General features: G+C 45.7%; 1 protein-coding gene across 1 annotated transcript in view; it reads right to left on the minus strand.

Annotated features, from left to right (window-relative positions):
- Positions 1 to 8,720: 8,720 nt before the first annotated feature.
- taf3 (TAF3 RNA polymerase II, TATA box binding protein (TBP)-associated facto) overlaps positions 8,721 to 22,401 on the minus strand; it is a 55,715-nt gene continuing 42,034 nt past the window's right edge. Inside the window, exons 4-7 of the mRNA XM_064342606.1 lie at positions 18,683 to 18,765; positions 13,702 to 13,987; positions 12,528 to 12,634; positions 8,721 to 9,900 (exon numbers count right to left, since the gene is read on the minus strand). Of these exons, the coding sequence (XP_064198676.1) occupies positions 9,786 to 9,900; positions 12,528 to 12,634; positions 13,702 to 13,987; positions 18,683 to 18,765 (591 nt within the window). The 3' untranslated portion in view covers positions 8,721 to 9,785. The remainder of the gene's footprint in view (positions 9,901 to 12,527; positions 12,635 to 13,701; positions 13,988 to 18,682; positions 18,766 to 22,401) is intronic.

Genomic DNA, 22,401 nt, shown 5'->3' on the forward strand with positions numbered 1-22,401 from the left:
GGATAAATTTGCATTATATTTGCAGCTGTAATTAGCTGATGAGCATCTCCCTATCTTTCATTTGTATGCTCATTACGCTTTTCCTTTTTTCCCAGGTCTTTGGATGTCTCCTGTGATCCGTCATTTTCCAATGTCCTGGCAAAGCAGCCAAGATTTTATCAGTTTTCTATGCAAAAACCCCAGCCGTTTAAAACAAAACCACCACCGGGAACCGCATGGCACGGAGGCTGTCCCTCTTAGAATAGCCTGGCATTGGAATATAGTGCTTATTATAATTCACAGAGCGTAGATGAAAGTTCTGCCATTTTGTTTCTTCTTCCTTTTTTTTTTTTGGTTGGTTGTTTAGAGTTAAGTGTGCGGAATCTGACAGCCCACGGAAGCATGAAGAGACGATAGATGGATGAAGAGACAGAGATAAGTAGAAAGATTAGTTAATGAGATGGAAGACAACGGAGATGTAGATGCATGCTCAGCCCTATATTCTGGGGAGAATAAAAACGTTTTTCCATGAGAATTTGGTCGACCTTTGATAACTATGTAGGCTATTTATTACAAGTGCGGCCATTTAGCTTCAAATGCAATGTTCAGTTGTTGATCACTTGACCTCCTAGATCGACCTATTCCCGTATTCACGGCGGAGCGTAGTGGACTCCGTGCAGGGAAAGGAAGATAGTGATCGACTGCCAATTGAAATAATACAAACAACACATTATAGGGTTTCCCTTGTCCCTTTTTTCCGAAATGACAACATTATATGTATTTCCAGTGCGATGTCTGTCAGCAGTACCACAGCGTGTAATTTAAGATTCTTTGTCTTCTCTCAATTATAATGCATTTCCTTTCAATGTTTTATACCCTCTTCAAAAGTTCCCCTATCCTTCATTCGGGAATTCATTAAAGTATTATTAAGAGGGCCTTTAAGCTGCTTAGTGAATGGCTGTTTGTGGGGATCTAGAAGGTTGAAAGACAGCGAAAAAGGAGAGAAAGAAAGACTTGATTTCATTGCAATCTTTTGAACAAATAGCTAACATTTAACGTTTACACCCTGACTGGCGACGTTCTGGCGCTCCGAGGACGACCGAGCCGGGCTAAAATGTCAAGAAAGCCTTTGGAGAGTGCAAGTCTCCAGCTATCATGTTCTCGAGATCCCCCCGCGCGCACAAGGCTTCGGTTTCAAGCCGGACTTGTCCGTGTTCTGCTTTTTTGCCGCGCACTTCTAAATGAGTGTCAAAGAGCCAAATATCAAATTGCGCCGGGGTCAAGCCAATTTTGTTAAGTTTTTCTAGGCGTCTATCTACCTTCAGTTTACTGATATGCCGGGTAGACCGGCCCAGTGGAATTGGGTTAAGTCAACCCGCCGTGTGCATGCCATATAGTCCTAATGATTTTGAGCATGCGTAAAAAGAGATTATTTAAGGTAAGGGTGCCATTATTGACCTACACGGAACAGGTTAACGGGAGCTGAAATTTTTTTCAAATAAAAACGCTATTACAACCAAGATGCTACGAAACATAGGCTACATAGGCTATATACTAGTAATATTAGCTCTACAATTGGAATATGATGATTCATACTGGCGAGATTTGTAATATAGCAAATGAAAAGGGCGGATAATAAACAGTAATGCAATAATAAATACGTATTTTGAGTTTATTACAAGGTTACTAAACGGGTTTACACACGAGTAGATTGGACCGATAATTCCCATAAACAACTTAAAAAAAAATCTTAATTCCAATTCTAATTCATTCGTTCGTTCTACATCATTAGCCTACGAATGAAGCGAAATCAATTATGTGGTCTATACTCTTAAACGTATACAGAAATAACTGCGAAAAAAACGTTGCTGCAAGACTTCCACGAAGATAAGGTGTAGCCTATTTTAACAGCAGATCTTTATTTGTGTATACTTATGAAGGAATTCATTATCATCCATGTTTAAATATAAACTGGCTGCAGCACCTATAGAAGTAAATGTATGCTGCGTTTAAGAATACAGTTTTGTAATAGAAAAAGAGAGAGATTTCCGAGTTGGCTTTTGATTGACATACTGTCCCCAGGATCATGTTTTAATCCCTGCTTCACTCTAGCCTTTTCATAACTCATTTCTCTCCGCGAGATGGGGACTCAGATGGTTGCCACGGAAACGGCGATAGCGCTAAGCCATTTCCATGTCTGTGAGGAGGCCGTTATTCTGCGTGCGTAGCCCATTTGCAACAGAGGTCGTCACAAAGTCATCCACAACACAGCACACATTTATGATGACACTTTTTTCATTCCTTTTCTTTTCATAAACTAGTGCACACGCGAACAACATCAGCATCCGATGACGTCTCTGAGAAGGAAGATGAACTGCCCTTTCTGATCAAAGCATCCGCTGTGCTCGCGGCTGGCCTCGTGTAGGTGCCTTTATGCTCTCTGCTCCTATGGTAAAATAAATGGGAAGAGAAGCCTTCACTTTGAATCGAAATACTCAACAAAGACTGGGCAAACCCACATGTGTAGGGCATTTGATCCATTTTAAATTCATTTAGATTTAACGCCAGTAGATACATTAGCAATCTAATTTCTACACCATTGTCATAATAGCATGTTACAAGCTGCGGGACACGTGTGTTGAAATAAATGCAATTCCGTAAATATAGCGCCGCCGAGCAGTATAAGGTCTCACAGGACAAAGATGTCCAAACGCAGCAGCGCAAGGACGTGTTTACCTGTGGTGTAATGTTGCGGTAGTTAATTAACTTTATTTATTAATTTACTTATTTAATCAGGATAAATCCCAGGAGACTTCGTTAAGCCCCAATGACGTCGCGGGCAGGGGCGCCACAGTTTAGCCTTTTCGCTTTGCACTTTTTTCATACCATAAAGGCTTAACACACATTATTTAGGCCTACCTTTGGCTTTTCACATCCAATAGGCTATAACACGGTGACAGTGACAAGCGCTAGTGAAAACGCAAACACGAAGAAATATAGGAAAAAAACTTGCTTTTTGGAAATTATATATTCATTGCTGATGATAACATATTTTGGAGAGGATTCAAATAATGTCAAAAGCCCTAACCGGATTAACTGTCCTGTTATCGTAATTTTGAAGAATACAAGGAGTCACTTCGTTAAAATCGAAAGACAATATACAACAATATCCACTGAGTAGGCTAAATATCTTTCAATATATATATTAATCAGACCTGTACGGGTTCATTAATTATGTAAAAATGAATTTAATGTTTTTATAACACGAACGCACACAAGCACACACACCAAACTCGACTCCACACACGCACACGCACACAAACACACCCACATGTACAAAATACTTAGCCTACTAGCCTATTAAGCCTACAATACTTATTGCATTTACATGTACACCGTTAAAAACAACGGGCATGCTACCATATACAGACCAATGCTACATCCGTTTCGCAAAGGTAACCAAAACGTTCCACCACAGGTGCGCACGATAGGATGAACATGAAAAGCAGGAACACGCTTCTGATAACAGTCCTAGCTATTATAAGTCAAGACATCTCCTGGACATTTAGCCTCATATTAATTACGAGTTATGTATGTAATGAGTTTGTTTAAAAAGCATTTACGTTTTCTCAGAAGCACATATAATTCTGGGCCAACAAGTCTGAGTGGGTGTGGTACCTTTAAGTTACTGGAGTAATATTTAAAATGAACAATATCGCGAAAACACACCGATAATACTGTTTATCAAAGACATCTCCATTTGTCCATCGATAAAACGCACATGGTCACCAGACAGGTAACTAAAACTCTTATTTAATACAATACGACATAGCCTCTCTCTTCGAATGACCAACTCCTTAATGGTAATGTTAAGATCTCAAGGGTGCCATTCATTGAATGAAACATGAATCATCACAATGTACATGGAACTGGCTTAATCTCCTAAAAATAATAAGGAAATATAAAAGAAAAAGAAAGAAACACGCAGCCTGTGTAATAAGTGCAAGATTTCTTCAGGGTCTGGTTTCAACCAGTTTCTTTAAGCTTACTTTGCAAAAGACGGCAGATTACTGCAATTTAATTAATGATCTTAAATCTCAAACCAGACCTTTCAGTCTTAATTGCAAACATAATTAAAATCATACTTCAAAACTTAACCTACAGTCACGCACACACACACACATACATATATATATATATATATATATGTGTGTGTGTGTGTGTGTGTGTGTGTAGGTTATGTATGTGTGTGTTGCGTAGTATCACTACGCTGCTGTAAACATTTAAAAGCTTTATCATTTTTAAAATTTTTCTTCTCGTCAAAACAACAACAACAACAACAGCAACAACAACAACAATAATAATAATAATAATAATAATAATAATAACAACAACAAAAGCCTTAAAACTAAATGCTACGTGAAAAATAACTTCGTGACAAATAGACTTTCAGTAGGCCTATGCCATTAATTTTCTATGGGCGCTCGACTAGTTTTATTTGTATTTAAGTAAAGGATCATGTCCAGAAGGGGGCGCTTTATTTTCTACGGTTCAATAACTGAATGACGATCAAAATTAACACGTCTCCCAACGGTCTTCACATGCACAGTTCGGACAACCTATTTATTTTGTCTATTGATCCATTCAATCGGTACAAGGGATTTAGTTGCTTCACTGGCAAAGTGCAACACAAAATATGAAACATTCTTAAAGAAAGACAATGAACGGAAAGGAGTTCATTATGGTCTGATACAGAAAAGACAATTATGCAGAATGTTGCTAAATGCGTTTTCCCCACAATCCTTTTTGATTCAGTTTAATCAGAGGCAGCGTTTACATTTCTCAATATTGTGCGCCATGTTTGAGAAGTGGTTGTCTATCCTTTTCGCAGCGGCTAAGAAAGCCAGTTTGTTTTATTTCAAGGTGTGCGCTTGTTTGACCAGTCACACGACACTCAACTAATTCGCCTATCAGTGGTTCTTTGAAAAACCCCGAAAAAATGTTCTCGAATGGCCCTTAGAAACCCAATTCGGAAAAGTAACGGGACTGTCACAGAAAATTGATCGCCAATGGATAGACCGGAGAAACGTGAAAGTTTTTCACCGATCCAGTAATGTGTAATGAATATATTAAAAAGGAATTCTTCACGCAAATGCGCAAGACGTTTAAGACAACGTACAAAACACTTTAAAAGACAGCATTAATTAGCCTATCTAAATAAAATGGAAACATTCTGAGTTTGGGAGAAGGAATAATAAAAGTTCTACAACTAGCCTACTAATACTACTACTAAAACTATCACTACTAGTCTACTACTACTATTACTAATACTAGGCTACTATGACTACGATGACGACTAGTAGTTGCTCTGAATATGAGCGTCACTAAATGCCACAAAATTTAAAAGGTAACATCAAATGTTAACTCTAAATATAATAACCTAAATTGATTCAACCTAATTCAAATAGGCCTAAAATATACTGGACATCAGTGGACATCTACTACGTTCGTAACTAAATTCCATGAAGTAATATACTGATGAATTACTCATTAAACATTTATGTATTTTTGGTATTAATGTGCATTGGTCGATAGATTTGATCACCTAAACACCCTAACGTCGTTCTGGCATCTGATTTAAACAATCAAAAATATATAAAATAAAATAAAAACATTCTTTATTAACTTTTTTCCCAAGGACACGGGCATTTATAAAGGCCGTTTCACAATGTTAAGATGTGCTAGGAGAAACACTCGACCGTAAACACACTAAAAGATACCAATCTGCATGAAATGACAAAAAATATAAATAAATAATCCACACCACAATAAACAAAAACAATGACCACACGGGCCATACGTTCACAGTATGCTTCGGCTGTGTCTTATATTTTCACTGCGATTGCACTTCCAACGTCTGAACAACGTTTTTTCTCTTAAAGATTGACCATTCTCCGTCGCTACTTGTCCGTCAGGTTCCCACTTCTAGTCTAAAACTAAACCCGGCCTGTGTTCGCAGTGCAGGTGAATCATACCCTTCACTCCGTTTCCCTCTCGCGCATCTTTAAAGTATTTAAGTTACATACTACGTGCAAAACAACAAAACCCTCTTGCCATGATGTCAAAAAAACATCCTTCTTTCTTTACAAAAAAAAGAGTATATAAGTATTTTAGCTACATGGAAAAACATGAGCCTTGTGTGTGCCTGGTTAATTTTTGAGAGACATGGCAAACTTTTTCCTTCTTCACCGTTTTACAACTTTTGTCACACTGAAACAAGCGGACGGGTATCAAAGAGTACAGCACAGACAACTTCTTGCTCTGGACCCTTTTGCTCTAGAACTAGGGCCTTAAAATTAAAAGCACTCTCACTTGCCCATGCTGTACCCCAACCCAACCTTGATCGACCTCTGCGATGCTGAGGAGTTGAGGGTACGACTTTGGTAAAACTCAGGAGGACAATCCATCCACACCCTTCTGGGGTTTTGAGCAGCTGGGTATATTTTAGACTGCTCTAGACAGAGGACCAGCAGCATGGTCAGAGGGAATAACTCCAAGCGAACTATTGGCTCATCGTATCTCACGCACACAAATGCACACACGCTGTTGTAATGCCGTGAGCCCTTGCCAAGGAGGAACCTGGGAACAAGCGAAACGAGATGGTTTCCAGCTTTGGCGAAAAGGCATTAGAGCACTGATGAAGCGGAGGGGTCAAAACAAAGCTAAGTTTATCCAACAGGCTACCTAGATCTCCCAGTGTCTGTAATAACACCGAGTCTTAATCTCTTGCATTTAGACTTCAGTTCATGTGGAAAAGATTACTTATCAGCAGTCATACGGTGCAACAAACTGCAACCGTCTGTTTGAAACCTTTCTTTGAAATGCAAAAAACAAACTACAAGAAAGAAACTTTAATTTCTTTTATCTTTAAAAAAGAGAGAGGAATCTGCATTACTCTACCCCAGCATTGGGCCTGGGTTCACACCAGATCTTTGACGATCTGCGCAAATTGCAACGGTAGCTAGACATCGTCGTTAAAATGTTTTTTAGACCATATGGGCAGACGCCAGATAGCCGATGTTAAAGCAGAGGCAGTTACCATGGGCTCTGGAACAGTATATACAAATACTCCTGTACGAATGCACACACACATACAGACGTGTGCACAGGCTGTACGTTCTCATAATGGGGTTCAAAATGACTCCACGAGTTTGCAGTTTGCATGGATGAAAGTTAACCACGGCTTCTCCACTGGTTTGTAGGCAGCATTCCTGAAAGGAAACATCTCAGTAAATATTTTTGATAAAAATACTAAATTGCGCCAAAAGCCCTTGCATGCCTCCACGGGAGGATGCCTCTCTCCCAATACCACAAAAATCGGAAAAGGGTTTCACATTTATTCACACGGAACGACCATAATCCCGGTTTCTTATTTTCCCATTTTCAATGAAGCACGCTAATGACCCCCCCCATTCACATGCACGGGTACTGCCAATTCCAGGCCAAAAACAAAATCAGGAGCACATTTAGCTTGTTGGATCGGGTGAAAAGGCAGGGCCGTACGCTTGATCCGCATTTGGGGGACCGACGCGCAGCAGTTTTACCACTTCAGAGTCACGACTGGAACCCCTCGATTTTATCTTATCGTTTTAGCTGCTCGGCTGAACCCGGGCCCTGAGCACGGCCAGCTTAACGCACGTTCCGCCAAATTCGGAAATTCAGACAGGGTGCAAACGGGGCCCTCCCTGTGTCGGTCATCGCTAAAAGCCGAAACCCTCACAACTCGGCTGCATCAACAGGAAAAAATAAAAAATAAATCAAACCAGGATTGTCTCAATTCTCAGGTAAGTCCAAGACAAAAGCAGGCACTACCTTGGGACGTAAGCAGCATCGTGAATATTTCTTGCGATTTATATGCAAGATGGTCATTATCCTTTATAAATTAAGATGGAGATTCACGCTTGGGGTTCCTTCCCTTAACGGACATGCTGAACAATATATTTAAGTACAGCTAGACAGCTGCATCAACGCGGTACTTGCATTGCCGCCATCATTGTTAATGGCTATAATGTTCTAGAGCCAAGTGTGATAAAATACGATAAAACAGTTATAGCATTTTATAACATGGTAACCCACAACCAGTTTTCTCATGCAAAAGTATCAATTTCCTGAACCTAACCAACTCCATCAAGCCTAGTCACATGAGCAAGGTGAAAACCAGTCCGATGAAGGTCCTTTGTTCATAGCAGGTCATTTTTATATATATGCGGGGAGATTTGGTTTCACTGCAAATGTTTCTTGTGCAGTTAAAAAGACCATGACCAAAACCTGGCTTCGCCCGCCATTTTCGCTGACTCAGCTCTTTGTCCTTCCAGCCAACAGCAGAGTGATGTGACATCTACCAGAGGAAGCCTCTGAAAGGATAACTATCCAAACCAGGGGCCTAACAGAGCAACAGAAGACAAAGTCAATTGAGAAGCAGTGAAATTCAATTGCGATAAAATAGGGCAGCATTCATGTTTAGGGCCCAATTCACTTCTCCTGTGGAATGAAAAGATTATTTACAAACACCAATTTTCTCTCTGAAAATTAATTCTTTCAAAGCTCTGTTTCTATAAACAAGAGTGCATTTTAAGTGAACTGATTCGATAGTCTAGAATAAAGCACAATCAGTATTCTTCATTTTAAGACTACTTAACTAGGTTCTGAATTGGAAGAACTCCACACGTTGTATCCTCAGCATCGAAAAACCATGGCAATTTAATTGCATTCACTGAAAATGAAAATTCACTTACAATCATAATTAACTTGGGACAGGAAAATTAAAATGGCATATTTTGGTACAGAAGTTTTTTTTTCTTTTTCTTTTTTTTTTTTTAGCTTTTCTACAGAGAGATTTACAAGCAGTCTGAAAGCATATTTGAAGAAGCAGGAAACCTTTAATAGAGCAATATCAAGCAAATAAAATATATTACAACAAGCACAACTACAGTAAGATTGGTGCAATTGATATGAAGAAAAAAACGAAATACAAACTGTCATTTTAAAAAATATACAATAATTACAGAAAACTGTTCAAGTTAAAAATTAATCAGGAGAAAAGGAACAAAAAAAGTCAAACTCATAACAGAAAGCACTTGGTTTGTGGGATCGTATGTACACTTATATACACAAACGAAGTCATTTGTATATACACGTTTTATGGCAAGCTGTGGGGGGGGAAAAAAAAACCATTTTGACATTACAGGAAAGCATCTGAGATCAGTCTGACTTTCAGTGTCGTTTCGCATGTATTAGTTCACGGATCGTCGTGTCTTCTCGATAAAAAAATAGTCGTAATAATACAAACATAACAGTAGGCTAATGACGGTGGGGTGGGGGAGGGGGAGGGGGAAGGGGAGGGGGTATAGCTAGCTGGCCAGTCTGAAGGGCTGAGCTCCACACATCTGGGTCCTGGGTGAGAGGGCGTAGGGTTTCCAAACTGAGACCGTTTCGGTGGCGGCCGGGGTAGCCGCCGACGCCGTGGCGAAGAAGAGGCGCGCGGGTCCCGTTCCCAACGCGGGGTGCGGAGAGCCGGCGAAAGACCCGGCGCCCAACGTGGAGGTGAGCCCAACAACGCGGAGGCGCGACCTCGGAGGGGCGGTCACGTGACAGGCACAAGGCGGTGGCGTCCCGTGCGGCACCACGGAGAACCGTTGCTGTGACGACGCTCAAAAGCGTGGGCGGGGGGCGAGGGGTGGGCGGCGTCTGTGTGCTGGGGGTGGGGGTGGGGGGGCAGGGGCGGGGTCTGTTTCCGGGGCCTGGTCTCAGTGCACTTTGTGTTTCCGTTTCTTGTGTTTTTTGTCCTTTTTCTTGCCGGCGCACTTCACGCAGAACCACTGGACGTCCTCCGGGGGGGCGGCGACGAGACCGACACAGGGCCTGGGGGGGGAACGGGGGGGGGGTCACAGAGAAGGGAGAGAGGGAGGGAGAATGAGAGAGCGTGGGAGACAGGGAAGGACAGGGAGAACAGGAGATGGGGATGGACAAAGAATGGGGAAGAGAGAAAAAGAGAGAGAAGGGAGAAAGAAATGGAGAGGGAGGCAGGGGGAGAGGAGGAAACAGAGAATAAAGAGGGGGAAGACCAGAGAAAAAGGAGAGATGGAGAAAGATTGAGAGAGGGAGGGAGAAGGAAATGGAAAATAAGGGTGGAAGAAAGCAGGAGGGGAATATAGGGAAAGAGATGGAGAGGGAAGACAGGTGTAGAAAAAGATGGAGGTAGAAATTTGATGAACAGAAAAAGGACAGAAAAAGTAGTGAAAGAAAGAAGAAGTATAAATGAGAAGGAAGAGCGAGAAAGAAAAAGAGAGAGAGAGTGAGCAAGGGAGGGAACAAGAAGGCAGTTAATGTGTTTTGCTGCAAAGGGTGACAACTCCGCACCTACGGACATTCACTCATTTTGCTTGGGCCGTACCTCACAATCTATTTTTTAAACTTTATCTTGTAGCGTGATTTGCGATTTGACGCTGCCGTGGACTGCAGCACCGCCTCGTAAAACTGCAGAATATATTCAGAGAGCTCCGGGGAGACAGAACCCGATCTCCGGAGTGTCCGGACGCATCCGTCAAACCGCTGTCCGGAGCTTGATTTAGGCTGCGGCTGAGAACCCGAGCGAACAGCTCGCAGCGACGCGACAGATTTCTGGAGCGAGGAGAGCCGCTTCTGCGATCGCTGCCGACTCGATCGTCGCTGTCCGTCCTGAGCTCTTGAGAAGGAAGACGCACAGCTCAGGACGCAAGATTCTGGACGGAGGGAACCGCCTGGCGTCGTGTCCTGACTCTTGTCTGCATCTTCTCCAGTGCTTCGGCAAATAAGACCACAGTGCGCCTTCACGGAGGAAGGGACGTTCCTGCTTCGTCTCTTTAAGCAGCCCAATAGTTCTACTCTTGGCTAAATTTAAAGAAAATCTGTTCGGCCGGGTGTGCCAAAGGCCTGTCCCTATCCAAACGTCCGATGATAATAATAGCTGGAAAGTTCAGCGATAGCTAAGGGCAATAAAATCGCATATACTTTTCCCAGAAAGAAAGTTGACACTGTGGGGACTTGAAAAATCACCCGTGTTTTGGCTAGCGCCTTCCTTGTGGTGGACAGAGTAGGTTGGACCGTTGACGCCAACCAACAGCAGTGGCTGAAAAAGTGGTTTCTCAGGTCCGCTCGACATAAAAGTAAGCGTGCAACTTAATTTTCGCACAACTTTATCGTTCATCTGCTCCACCTTCAGTTGGATGGGCATTCCTAGCTTTCTTACAGCATCTTTTCCCAACTCTCCAGGCTCCGTCGAAGGGAACCCTGAGGCTTCATACTCTCTGCTTCGTTGCCGGGGTTTTAGAACGACACGCTCGACGGCACGCGGGAGAGGCTGGACGTCTCTCTCTCTCCATCTCTCCGCGTCTCTGCGCCAGACACTCCCAGATTCAGCCCAGATTATTTTTTACCAGCCCTCCGTGGATATTTAATCGGGAGATCAAAGTTAACGACGTAACTTTCCGCCTGAAAGCGAACGTGTTTCGTTACGCGCGGAAATATCGCGCTGTCGGCGGCGTGAGGATGAGGACGAGGAAGAGGACTGTGGACCGGGCCCGTGCTTTTTTTCCCCCCTGCAACGTAAGGTCTGTGAAGAGACCTGATTATGGAATACCAAAGAGCCTTCGTCAGTACAGACGGTGCTCAAAACTGCGCAGTCCGACACTTCCTCGAAATAAAGAAGTTGGGTTCTTTTTTGTGACATTTTAAGCAGGGTTTCCGAAACTATATTCTGCGCTACAGCTCTGAAGACTGCGCTCTGTGCGGAGAGAGGCTGCGGTGCATTGTGGTCCGGTTAAACATTAGTTTAGAGTTCGCACAAGCTGCAGTACAAAGTGTGTGCTTGCGAGATCTGCTGCCATTAACAAATTATTATCAGAAAGATTGTTTTTCTGCAGACAAACGGTTTCATTTCACTAAGAGAGGATGTTTAAGACAAAGCATAAATGATGCGTGAAATAAACAGCCCAAATCCGTGCGCACACCAAAGGCTTGTTTTGATATCGCTGGGAAAAAATATGCACTTGAAGCAATTAAAACTTTTAATCGGAAAAGCCATTTTCGCTGACTCCGACTGCGCTGGATTTTAATGTGCACATCTGCATTTTAAGGATGATAAAACAGAGAAATTTATGGATAAGGAGATTACAGATGAGCTAACCCAGTATGATAGATTCAGAGAAATTAATCTTTTAAAAACATAAAAACGCTTTGTGGAATTCCTCTGAGCAAAGGCCTCATGAAAACTTTCAGGACTGACCACAAATGACCTTTTTGCTACACACGCAGACATGTTCTATCTAAACTGTAAACTGCTTGCTAAACTGGACAAGCTGAACTAGACTCCTGTCCTAGACAAGGCCGGACTTTCAAACTGGGCCGTGCCCAGACTAAAATCAGACCAGCTTCTGGCCCAGACAGAACCTGAACAGAACCGGGGAGGCTGTTCCCGGGCCTGGACCGGGTGAGCACCGACGGGCTCTTACCAGTGGTACCAGTCATCACAGTCGTCGCATCCGATCATCGGACTCCCGTCGTCCGCTTTGTTGCACCCAGGACAGATCCAAATTTGGTTACCCCATTCGTCTCGGATCTTTGAGTCAGAACCACACAGATTAGAAATGCATTAGGCTGGGAGCTCCATCTTCAATTTCAATTTGCCATATTGGTGTGATAGGCACTGGCAATATGACTGTATGTCTGACATTTAAAAAGTGAATCTATCAATCGCAATTAATATAACACAAATAAGTCCTCCCTATCACAATTTAAAACAGGACGAGAAAAGAAATTATCTGTATATATAAAAATACAACAGTAATACACGAAAACAATAAATAAAATAAATAGTAAATAATATACACTGTTCAAAATAAATGAAAATAACGGATTGAATTAGACAAAATGAGACATGCCAATAAGGCTAATCTCACTGCTGCACTCTCTCAGACATAGCTACTTAATATAAAAAATCTGAATGCAACAAACTCCATACCTAGCCTAGCGGGCTCAAGCACTTCAAGGAACGAGAAGTTTGGTAAAACAGCATCATTAACGAAGCAATACAACTACCACTGAGTCAGTCACAATTTACTGTATCAACTGACAAAATACAAAACACCTCAAAGTATTTTGGAATCATCCAGGAAAGGCGTGTTTACCTTTTAACACTGTTTAAAGTATAGGATTAATAGCATATGTGGTTGTGCGACACGCTAACAGTATATGCATAAAATGACAAGCTAAAAGGAGTATGAAGGGCTGTGTATGTCCTGACTGCTGTAACACACAGTTCAGTTCTGAACGTGCTCCACGTCATCGTTGCACCGGTACAGCTATAACTGATGTAGAGCCGCCAGATAAGATCTTTTCATGTTACTGTGTAACTTTGCCCCGGCTTTACATCAGGCAACCAAAGTGCCGCCAACATTGTACAGGCGCACAATCAGTAACAAATCTGCCGCGTGTATGCTTTTGATTAAAGTTTTCTAAAGGCTACGGAGAGGAACCGGCGTACGAGGGTAAAGCCAAAAAGGAGGCGTGTGTGTGTGTGTGTGTGTGAACAGGCCTCCGTCCGCACCCGGGCGCAGGTGTGTGTGGGCTTGGACAGGTGTGCGGTGGAGGCGAGCGGCCACGGCGGCGTGGGGACCTGCGACTCACCACGTAGGTACTGACGGTCTCTGTCACCACGCTGCGCACGGGCGTCTTGGAGGACCCCCCCGCTGCCAGGGTGGGGGGCGGGGGCGGGCCCGGGGCGGGGGAGGCCGCCGGGGGCGCCATGGGAGGCGGGTGCAGGGGGGTGGGCGCCGCCGGGGGCGCCACCGGGGTGAGGATGGGGGCGGGGGGAGGGGTCCGGGCCCGGCCGGCAGGTCCAGATTTGGCGGCGGGGGTCTTGGGCGTCGACGGGGTTTTGGGCTCGGGGGTGGGAACGACCTTGCTGATGACGCTGGAGAGACAAAGCAGGACGGAGTCAGCCTCGAGACGCGAACTGGCAACCGCTGCAGAGAGTCAGAGTCCTAACACGCGCTCGCAGAGCGGTCAGATCTGTGACACGCTGTAACTCAGGAGACTCTGGGCTGCAACACGCAGTCAAACATCGAGTAGAGTCGACTCTGTGACACACTGTAACTCAGGAGACTCTGTGCTGCAACACGCAGTCAAACATCGAGTAGAGTCAGATTTGTGACACACTGTAACTCAGGAGACTCTGCGCTACAACACGCAGTCAAACATCGAGTAGAGTCAGTTCTGGGACACACACACCGTCAATCAGTGAAGAGAGTCAGTGCTGCAACACACACACTGTTATCAAAAAGAATGAGTCATCTGACATACACAGTCATTGTGGGGACCGTGCAACTTGCAAAGATCAGAACACAGCCTTTCACCTCACATCACCCATCTTAAACACAATCACTCAATCGTCAAAATCACACTCAGAAAGCACTGATTTCTTATGATCACACGCTACCTGGTTTACAACGGTCCTACAGGTTCATCGTTACAAAAACCAACCTGTGTCAACCACAAACACAGAGCTGCCCAAAATCATCCAAGAAAACACTACACAAGTACAGTAAAACCGAATGGCAAAATTCAGCACCGAAAAGAACAGAATGCAGGAGGGTGTTTACACACTCTGCATGGAGCTGGTGTGTGAACACGTGGTCAGACGCCGTACGGAAGCGGGGACGGACAGGCGCGAGTCCGGCCCCGCTCCCGGCAACAGGGTGGGCCGGTGGGGTTGCCGTGGCGCCGGCCTCGGTGACGGTTGAGCGGCTCGGCCGACAGGCGCTCGTTTTTAACGTCTTATCTGGACGGCGTTCCCCGCTGACAGCGCGCACGCCGCCCCCCCCCCCCACCTGACGGCGCTCTGGCGGACGGAGATAAGCGGGAGGGCCCCGGCCGCTCAGGGGGCCGACGCCGGCCCACCCGGGGGTCAAAGGTCAAGCGTAGCCATCCGGCTCGGCGGCGTCCCTGCACCCCCGACTCGCCGCGCTGTCGCGATTCGGATCGCCGCGACGCCATTTCGTCGACTAATACGACTGGGGAAGCTTCGGCCCGTGTCTACACACGGAACAGCGTCCTCATCGCTGACGAATGTGTATAAAACTTCCAAACTTCTCATTTTCAGTGAAATAATACTTTCTGTTCAACCTCTGCAGTGCTTTACACAGAACTTTTTTTTTTTTACCTGCATAAACAGACTAATTCTCTTGAAAATGACTGTGTCGTCAAAGGGAACGTAAACAAAAAAATGTGTACAGACGCTACGTTAACCCGTCGTGTTTCTGGGAAGCAGGTGAGAGGCGTGTTTTCATTAGTTCGGGAGCCGACTGCACATTTGACAAAAGCTCAGTATAAAAGCTTCCTGATTGAGACACCACAGGCAGAGTGGAGTACATCCTTCCTGTAATGCTGGTGGAAATGGAGGCATCAGGGAAGAACAAAGGCCGATTTTCAAACATGAGGCTCAGGGACAATGACCCCACTTCCACTGCACGTACGCTGGGACCACAGATCCAACTGCGCACACACACACACGCTCTCATACACACACACACACACACACACACACACACACACACACACACACACATACACACACGCTCTCATACACACACACACACACACACGCTCTCATACACACACGCTCTCATACACACACACACACGCTCTCATACACACACACACGCTCTCATACACACACGCTCTCATACACACACGCACGCTCTTACACACACACACACACACATACACTCTCATACAAACGCTCTCATACACACACACACGCTCTTACACACACACACACACATACACCTCACACACGCTCATACACACACATACACTCTCATACAAACACACACACACGCTCTCATACACACACACACACGCTCTCATACACACACACACACAAGCTCTCACACACACACACACACGCTCTCATACACACACACACACACGCTCTCAAACACACACACACACACACACACTCTCATACAAACGCTCTCATACACACACGCTCTCATACACACACGCACGCTCTACACACACACCACACACACACTCTCATACAACCCACACACACAACACTCTCATACAACGTCCATACACGCACGCCACACTCAACTACTGTACACACACACAACCTGCACACACACACACACTACCACACACACACACACAAGCACACACACGCTCTCAGACACACACACACACACACACGATCTCACACACACACACACACACACACAGGGCTGCCTGTCCTATGAATGGCACGATTAAGACTCAGGCGTGAGGGTGTTGAGAGGCCTGGGCTCAGACAGGTGACTCAGCTCAGGGAGGATGTGGAGGAGGAGGAAGGGGCCCAGACACGCAGCCAGGCCCCGCCACGCGGGAGGTCCGCAGACTGGAAGACACGGCCCGCACAACCACACAAACCCTCACACCTCCCGCTCGTCAACCTTCAACGTCAAAATCTCTTACTACTAAAGGTCCACAGCATTTTACTTCTCCTATCTGACAGGAAAATAAACCATATTATACCCTGATTACTTTGAAACCCTGTTATTCTCACATCTTCAAAGACACTTAATTAATGGATGTTTTTTTGGTAAATTCAACATTTAATAATTAGGAACAAACCATTTGACAACCAAAATGTCATCACTCATAAGTGTAACAACAGTAACAGCACTTATATCCAGGGTCCACAAGTGACTTTTTACTTTCTAGTGCTACATATAGTACCAACACTTACTAACAATGTGGCCAAGTCCTCTCTTTCACTTCTGAAAAACCTAATCAAAAGAAAATGTCCAAACATTCTCTTCCCTTATTCTTAATACCGTGACAGTTTTGGCTCAGTGACAGATGAGTGTAGGAAGTGGGAAGATGAGAGAGAGAGAAGTCAGAAAACATATTTTCTATAGCTCAATACAAACACACTCCTCCTCTCATCAACCCTCCTCTCCTCTCCTCTCCTCTCAACGTCTGTCCTCTCCTCAGCATTCTTCCCCACGCTGCCTGTTTTTTGGGGCTGGTGGTCTTAGCCCCCCACCCCGCCCGCCCGGCTCTCAGCGGATAATGACCGCCGCGCCGCTCGAGTTACACCCCCGGCTGATTGGGGTCACGGGGAGTTAAGTGTCCCGAACACTGGGGCCATTGATGGGAACGTGCGAGGGGGGCGGGGCCGCCCCCCCGCGGGGGGTTCCCCTGCACCTGATTCCCCCCCAGGCTGTCCCGGGACAGGTCACGTGACGCGAAACGGACACCTGCCGGCGGCTCGCTGCTCGAGGCTCGGCGGGGGGGGGGGGGGCCAGGGGATGGGGCGGAGGGGGGCGCTGCCCTTTAGGGGTGGGGGGGGGGAGGGTTGAGGGGCGAGGGGGAGGCGGGCGCGGGCGCTTCCCTGGCCGGGGCGAGGTGATGGGCGAGATGGCGGGCGGGTCCTGCCCACACACGCGGAGGGGAGGCCTGGCAGGGAAAGGGCCCAGCAGGGACTTCTCTGACCCCATTATACCGCCATTGTGTGCAAACATTACACCAGCATCAGAGGCCTGACCGGCTTAACTCTCAGAGTCACTCCACCACTGAGCCCTGTCTGCACACAGAGCCACCGCACAGGCTCAGGTACACACCCAGAAACACACTCACACACCACAAACATGCTCACACGCACCACAAACACACACACACACACACTCACACACACCACAAACACGCTCACACACACACACTCACACACCCAGAAACACACTCACACCCCACAAACACACACTCACACACCACAAACACGCTCACACACACTCACACACACTCCACACACACACACACCGAGAAACACTCTCACACACACACACACACACACTCACACACCACAAACATGCTCACACACACTCCACACACACTCACACACACACACCACAAACACGCTCACACACACACACACACTCACACACACCACAAACACGCTCACACACACCACAAACACACTCACACACACACACACTCACACACACTCCACACACACCGAGAAACACACTCACACACACCACAAACACGCTCACACACACTCCACACACACCACAAACATGCTCACACACACTCCACACACACTCACACACACACATACCGGAAACACACTCACACACACACTCACACACACCACAAACACGCTCACACACACACACCACACACACTCCACACACACTCACACACACACCGAGAAACACACTCACACACACCACACACACACTCACACACACCACAAACACACTCACACACACCACAAACAGGCTCACACACACCACAAACACGCTCACACACACCACAAACACGTTCACACACACCATAAACACGCTCACACACACCACAAACACACTCACACACACCACATACATGGGGGTGTATACACCCACACACACACACACCACAAACATGGGGGTGTATACAAGCATGCACACACCACACACACACACACACACACACACATCACAAACATGGGGGTGTATACATGCATGCATGCATAGAAACATAGAGAGGAGGAGGAGCAGGGACAGATGAAGGAGCATTTCAAATCCAGCAGTGTGTTCCCCGAGTCTGTGCCCACGGTACGGGTGCGAGGGGTTTGGGGGATACTCACATCTTGTCCTGGCCGGCGCCCACTCTGAGGGTCAGTCTGGGGATGACCGGAGACGGGAGGACCACGGGGGGCTCCACCTTCACCTGGGGAGGGCAGGGGAGGACAGGGGAGGACAGGCCGTTAGGCTGACCGCGAAACCAAGCTGCTTACAGGCTGGCTCGTGGCCGTGTCGGGTTTGAGGCTGACGGTCAGCCAGAATGCTGAGAATGATTCCACCAGCCTCTTAGTTCCCAGAGCTGCTCTTGATTGTGGGACTTTTTTTGCTTACTCATACATTTGTATTGAAGCAACAAACACCAAAAGTGACGCCCTTTTAGGCTGAAAGCCTAAAATGAGCCACTAGAACACAGACAGACAGGTGGTAAATGTGACTGCAGTACAGACAGACGAGGGGATGAATGTGACTGTGCAGTACAGACAGGTGGTAAATGTGACTGCAGTACAGACAGACGAGGGGATGAATGTGACTGTGCAGTACAGACAGGCAGGTAGATAATTGTAACTGCAGTACAGACAGACAGGCAGAGAGGTGGTAAAATGTGATTGTGCAGTACAGACAGGCAGAGGAACCGGGCTGTGCTGCACTGTGGGGCTGTAGGGCTGTGCTGCACTGTGGGGCTGTGCTGCACTGTGGGGCTGAGCTGCACTGTGGGGCTTTGCTGCACTGTGGGGCTGTAGGGCTGTGCTGCACTGTGGGGCTGTAGGGCTGTGCTGCACTGTGAGGCTGTGCTGCACTGTGGGGCTGTGCTGCACCGTGGGGCTGTGCTGCACTGTGGGGCTGTGCTGCACTGTGGGGCTGTGCTGCACTGTGGGGCTGTAGGGCTGTGCTGCACTGTGGGGCTTTGCTGCAGCTTAGCGGCAGCGATGCTGTTTTTGTGGCGGGCGACCCCCTGTCGCTGCCAGTCCTTTGTTACTCAGGGATCCGGGATAATGCTCCAGCACTAATTGTTTAACACAGAAACACGTTTGTTTCTCCCCTTCTAATGTTGCGTTTTTTTATTGTCGCCGATGCATTTATTACAAAACCTTTGTGGATTTATATGCCCCCCCCACCCCCCCTCCCTTTCCCCTCAAAAACAAAAATGTGTAGGAAAAAACAAAAAAAAATGTCTGTCGAGTTGCATCATTAAAAAAAAAAAAAACGACGGCGGCGAAAATAGCGCGAGGAACGGTGGGCGCCAACGCATTACCATGCGCACAATGCGCGGGAACGTGAGTCACTCCGAGACAGAAGCGGCACACAAAAACGCTACCTGCTGTCCTGGTTACGGGAGGCTGCTCCCACGGTTACGAGCGGCTAATTTTATCTCCCAGATCCCAGTCGGCTCAAACAAAAGGGCCGATAATGGTCGCTGTCAGGGCGGATGAAGCGGCTGGCCACGCCCCTTTTACGGCCGGGACGGACCGGACTGGACCGGGTTAACGGCGGCTGACGTTCGCGGATACGCGCCAGAGGACGCGATCGGAAAAGAGGGGAGCGCGAGCGACTCTTAAAATTAAACGCCCCGGAGCCGAGCGGGGTCAAAAATGGCGCAGGGCGCCTGGGGGGGGGGGACTCAAGGGGACCCCCCAGGGACGGAGCCTAATTCCGCGGTTTCCGTCGGGGAGCTGGGGGGCGACCGCCCCCTGACGACGGCACCGCGGCCGTGCACCTGCACGATAAGGACTCAATCGGAGGGGACGGCGCCGGGTCACGGCTACGGCACAGGCAGATACCCGCTATCTCTGCATGCTAATTATCTATTAAACGGCTCAGACGGACCGAACGACCGCCGCTATCCTAAATTCCTGCTTCCCACTTAACCTGCACTGTATCTCGATGTACCCCACTCAGTCAAAGCCAATCTTTAAAAGGAAATGCACGTTGAACACTACGGGCCCGCTTAATGGTGTAAAATTGATTAATTATGTTAATAAATGATGTACAATAGCACTGGAGATTTGGCCTTTAGGCTTTTGAAATGGCTAAAAAAAGAGATGGCCTGAAACCTATATGTTTAAACGTTACGCTTTCTTCCCTTTGGAACAAGGGCCAGGCCTAATACATTTACTCCCGGCTCTCACACAGGGACATGGGACTACTGGCAATACCAGTTTGAAGTTCTGGGGAAGCAACAGTGATGTTGGCTGCAAAGTTTGAAAAGCATCACAGGCTAATAAACTGTCTATATTTAAAACACTGCAAACTGCATGTCCTACTATTATCTTAAAGCCACATTTGATAAATGTCCACCGATTGGTATATTCCGTTTGGAATATAGCCAAACAAACGCACACCTGTCAACAGTAGACTCCTAACCCTACTATAAGCCATTTTATTTTTTTGTGTTATTTTATTCATATTTTTCTTGCCATGTCATAAGCCACAAGGTCTTTGAGCTATATTTTTCAAGAAAGCAGGATATCCTTCTCTAACCATTCAATTAAGTGAGTTAGCTAATAGTATTCAAACTAACAGTATGGTAGATCACAGTGGAAGTTAAGGAAATTAGTGTAGTTTATTTAATGAATGTTGTGATACTATAAGGTTGTTCAGATATATCTATGAAAAAGATGAGTGAATAATGAATAATTATTGTATTGGTTTAATGTGGTTTTGGCATAGCTATTTGTCAAGTAGAAAGTTAGCCATCCTAACTCGGATGCTACAGTATTTAATGTACAGTTATCATCATAATAAAGCCACTTACTTAGGTAGAAATAAATCTACCTAATATTTATAAAGCGAGGACTAACTCAGCACTTAGCTATATTCTGCATGTAGGCCAGATATGTTCTTGAAGCTTAAACGAAAGAAAGCAAGATAAAACAATTTCAGCTACATGTATTTAACCGGAACTTGATATTAATTTGCACCATAAAATACAAACAGAAACCTGAAGGTGATCATTTTAAATGATGAAATAAAAGGCCACACACTCACTGAAGATGGAAAAAGAAGAAGCAAACAAATCAAAAGCCGCATAATCCCTCTGGATCCCACTTTTGAGAGTGAAGTTTTGGCCCTGGCATTGCCTTTGACAAGGTACTACACTTGCTTGCTTATCTTGTTTATACCTTGTCCTAGCAATCGGTGAAGCAAAAGTTAAAAGCACATTCATCAAAAAAAAAAAAGAATGCGACAATTGGGCGTATTCACGGAAATGCATAATAAATTAGTCCTGCATAATGGAACTGCTAGATGACATCTGTTCAACGGGTGTAAAATGACATGGGATGAGTTGAGTATATTAGTAGTAGCTTCACTTATTTTCCCAAAGCGGCTAATCAGTAGTGCTGCACTTAACGCAAATCCATCATAACTGAATTCTTGTAAATATATTCCGTCATTATCCAAGCTGATAAAGTGAGAAATTGTTTAATCATTTGCCTGCACAATACAATCAACTCCCCTTGGCGCGTACATAGCTCATGCATCAGAGAGGGACAATGTCATGTACTGACATAAGGCCGTCAAACAACGGTGGAGGAAACAAATTTCTTCAAACCAATTTATCATCATGATAATATATGAACACAATAATAAATAATGATGATCTTGGCTTGTCTTTTGCAGACTCTACAGACTCTTGAGAGTACCCAAGAGGCTGTCTAAGCAAGGATTTGAACACTGCAAGAGCATGGCAGACACAAACAACTCTTAATATTACTGTAGCCTCACTTGATTTCTACTTAATAGTTTGATATGTAGCCTAACATTATTTGTGCCATTTTTTTAA

Source organism: Anguilla rostrata, chromosome 7 (genome assembly GCF_018555375.3).
Source record: "Anguilla rostrata isolate EN2019 chromosome 7, ASM1855537v3, whole genome shotgun sequence".
Classification (NCBI taxonomy): domain Eukaryota; kingdom Metazoa; phylum Chordata; class Actinopteri; order Anguilliformes; family Anguillidae; genus Anguilla; species Anguilla rostrata.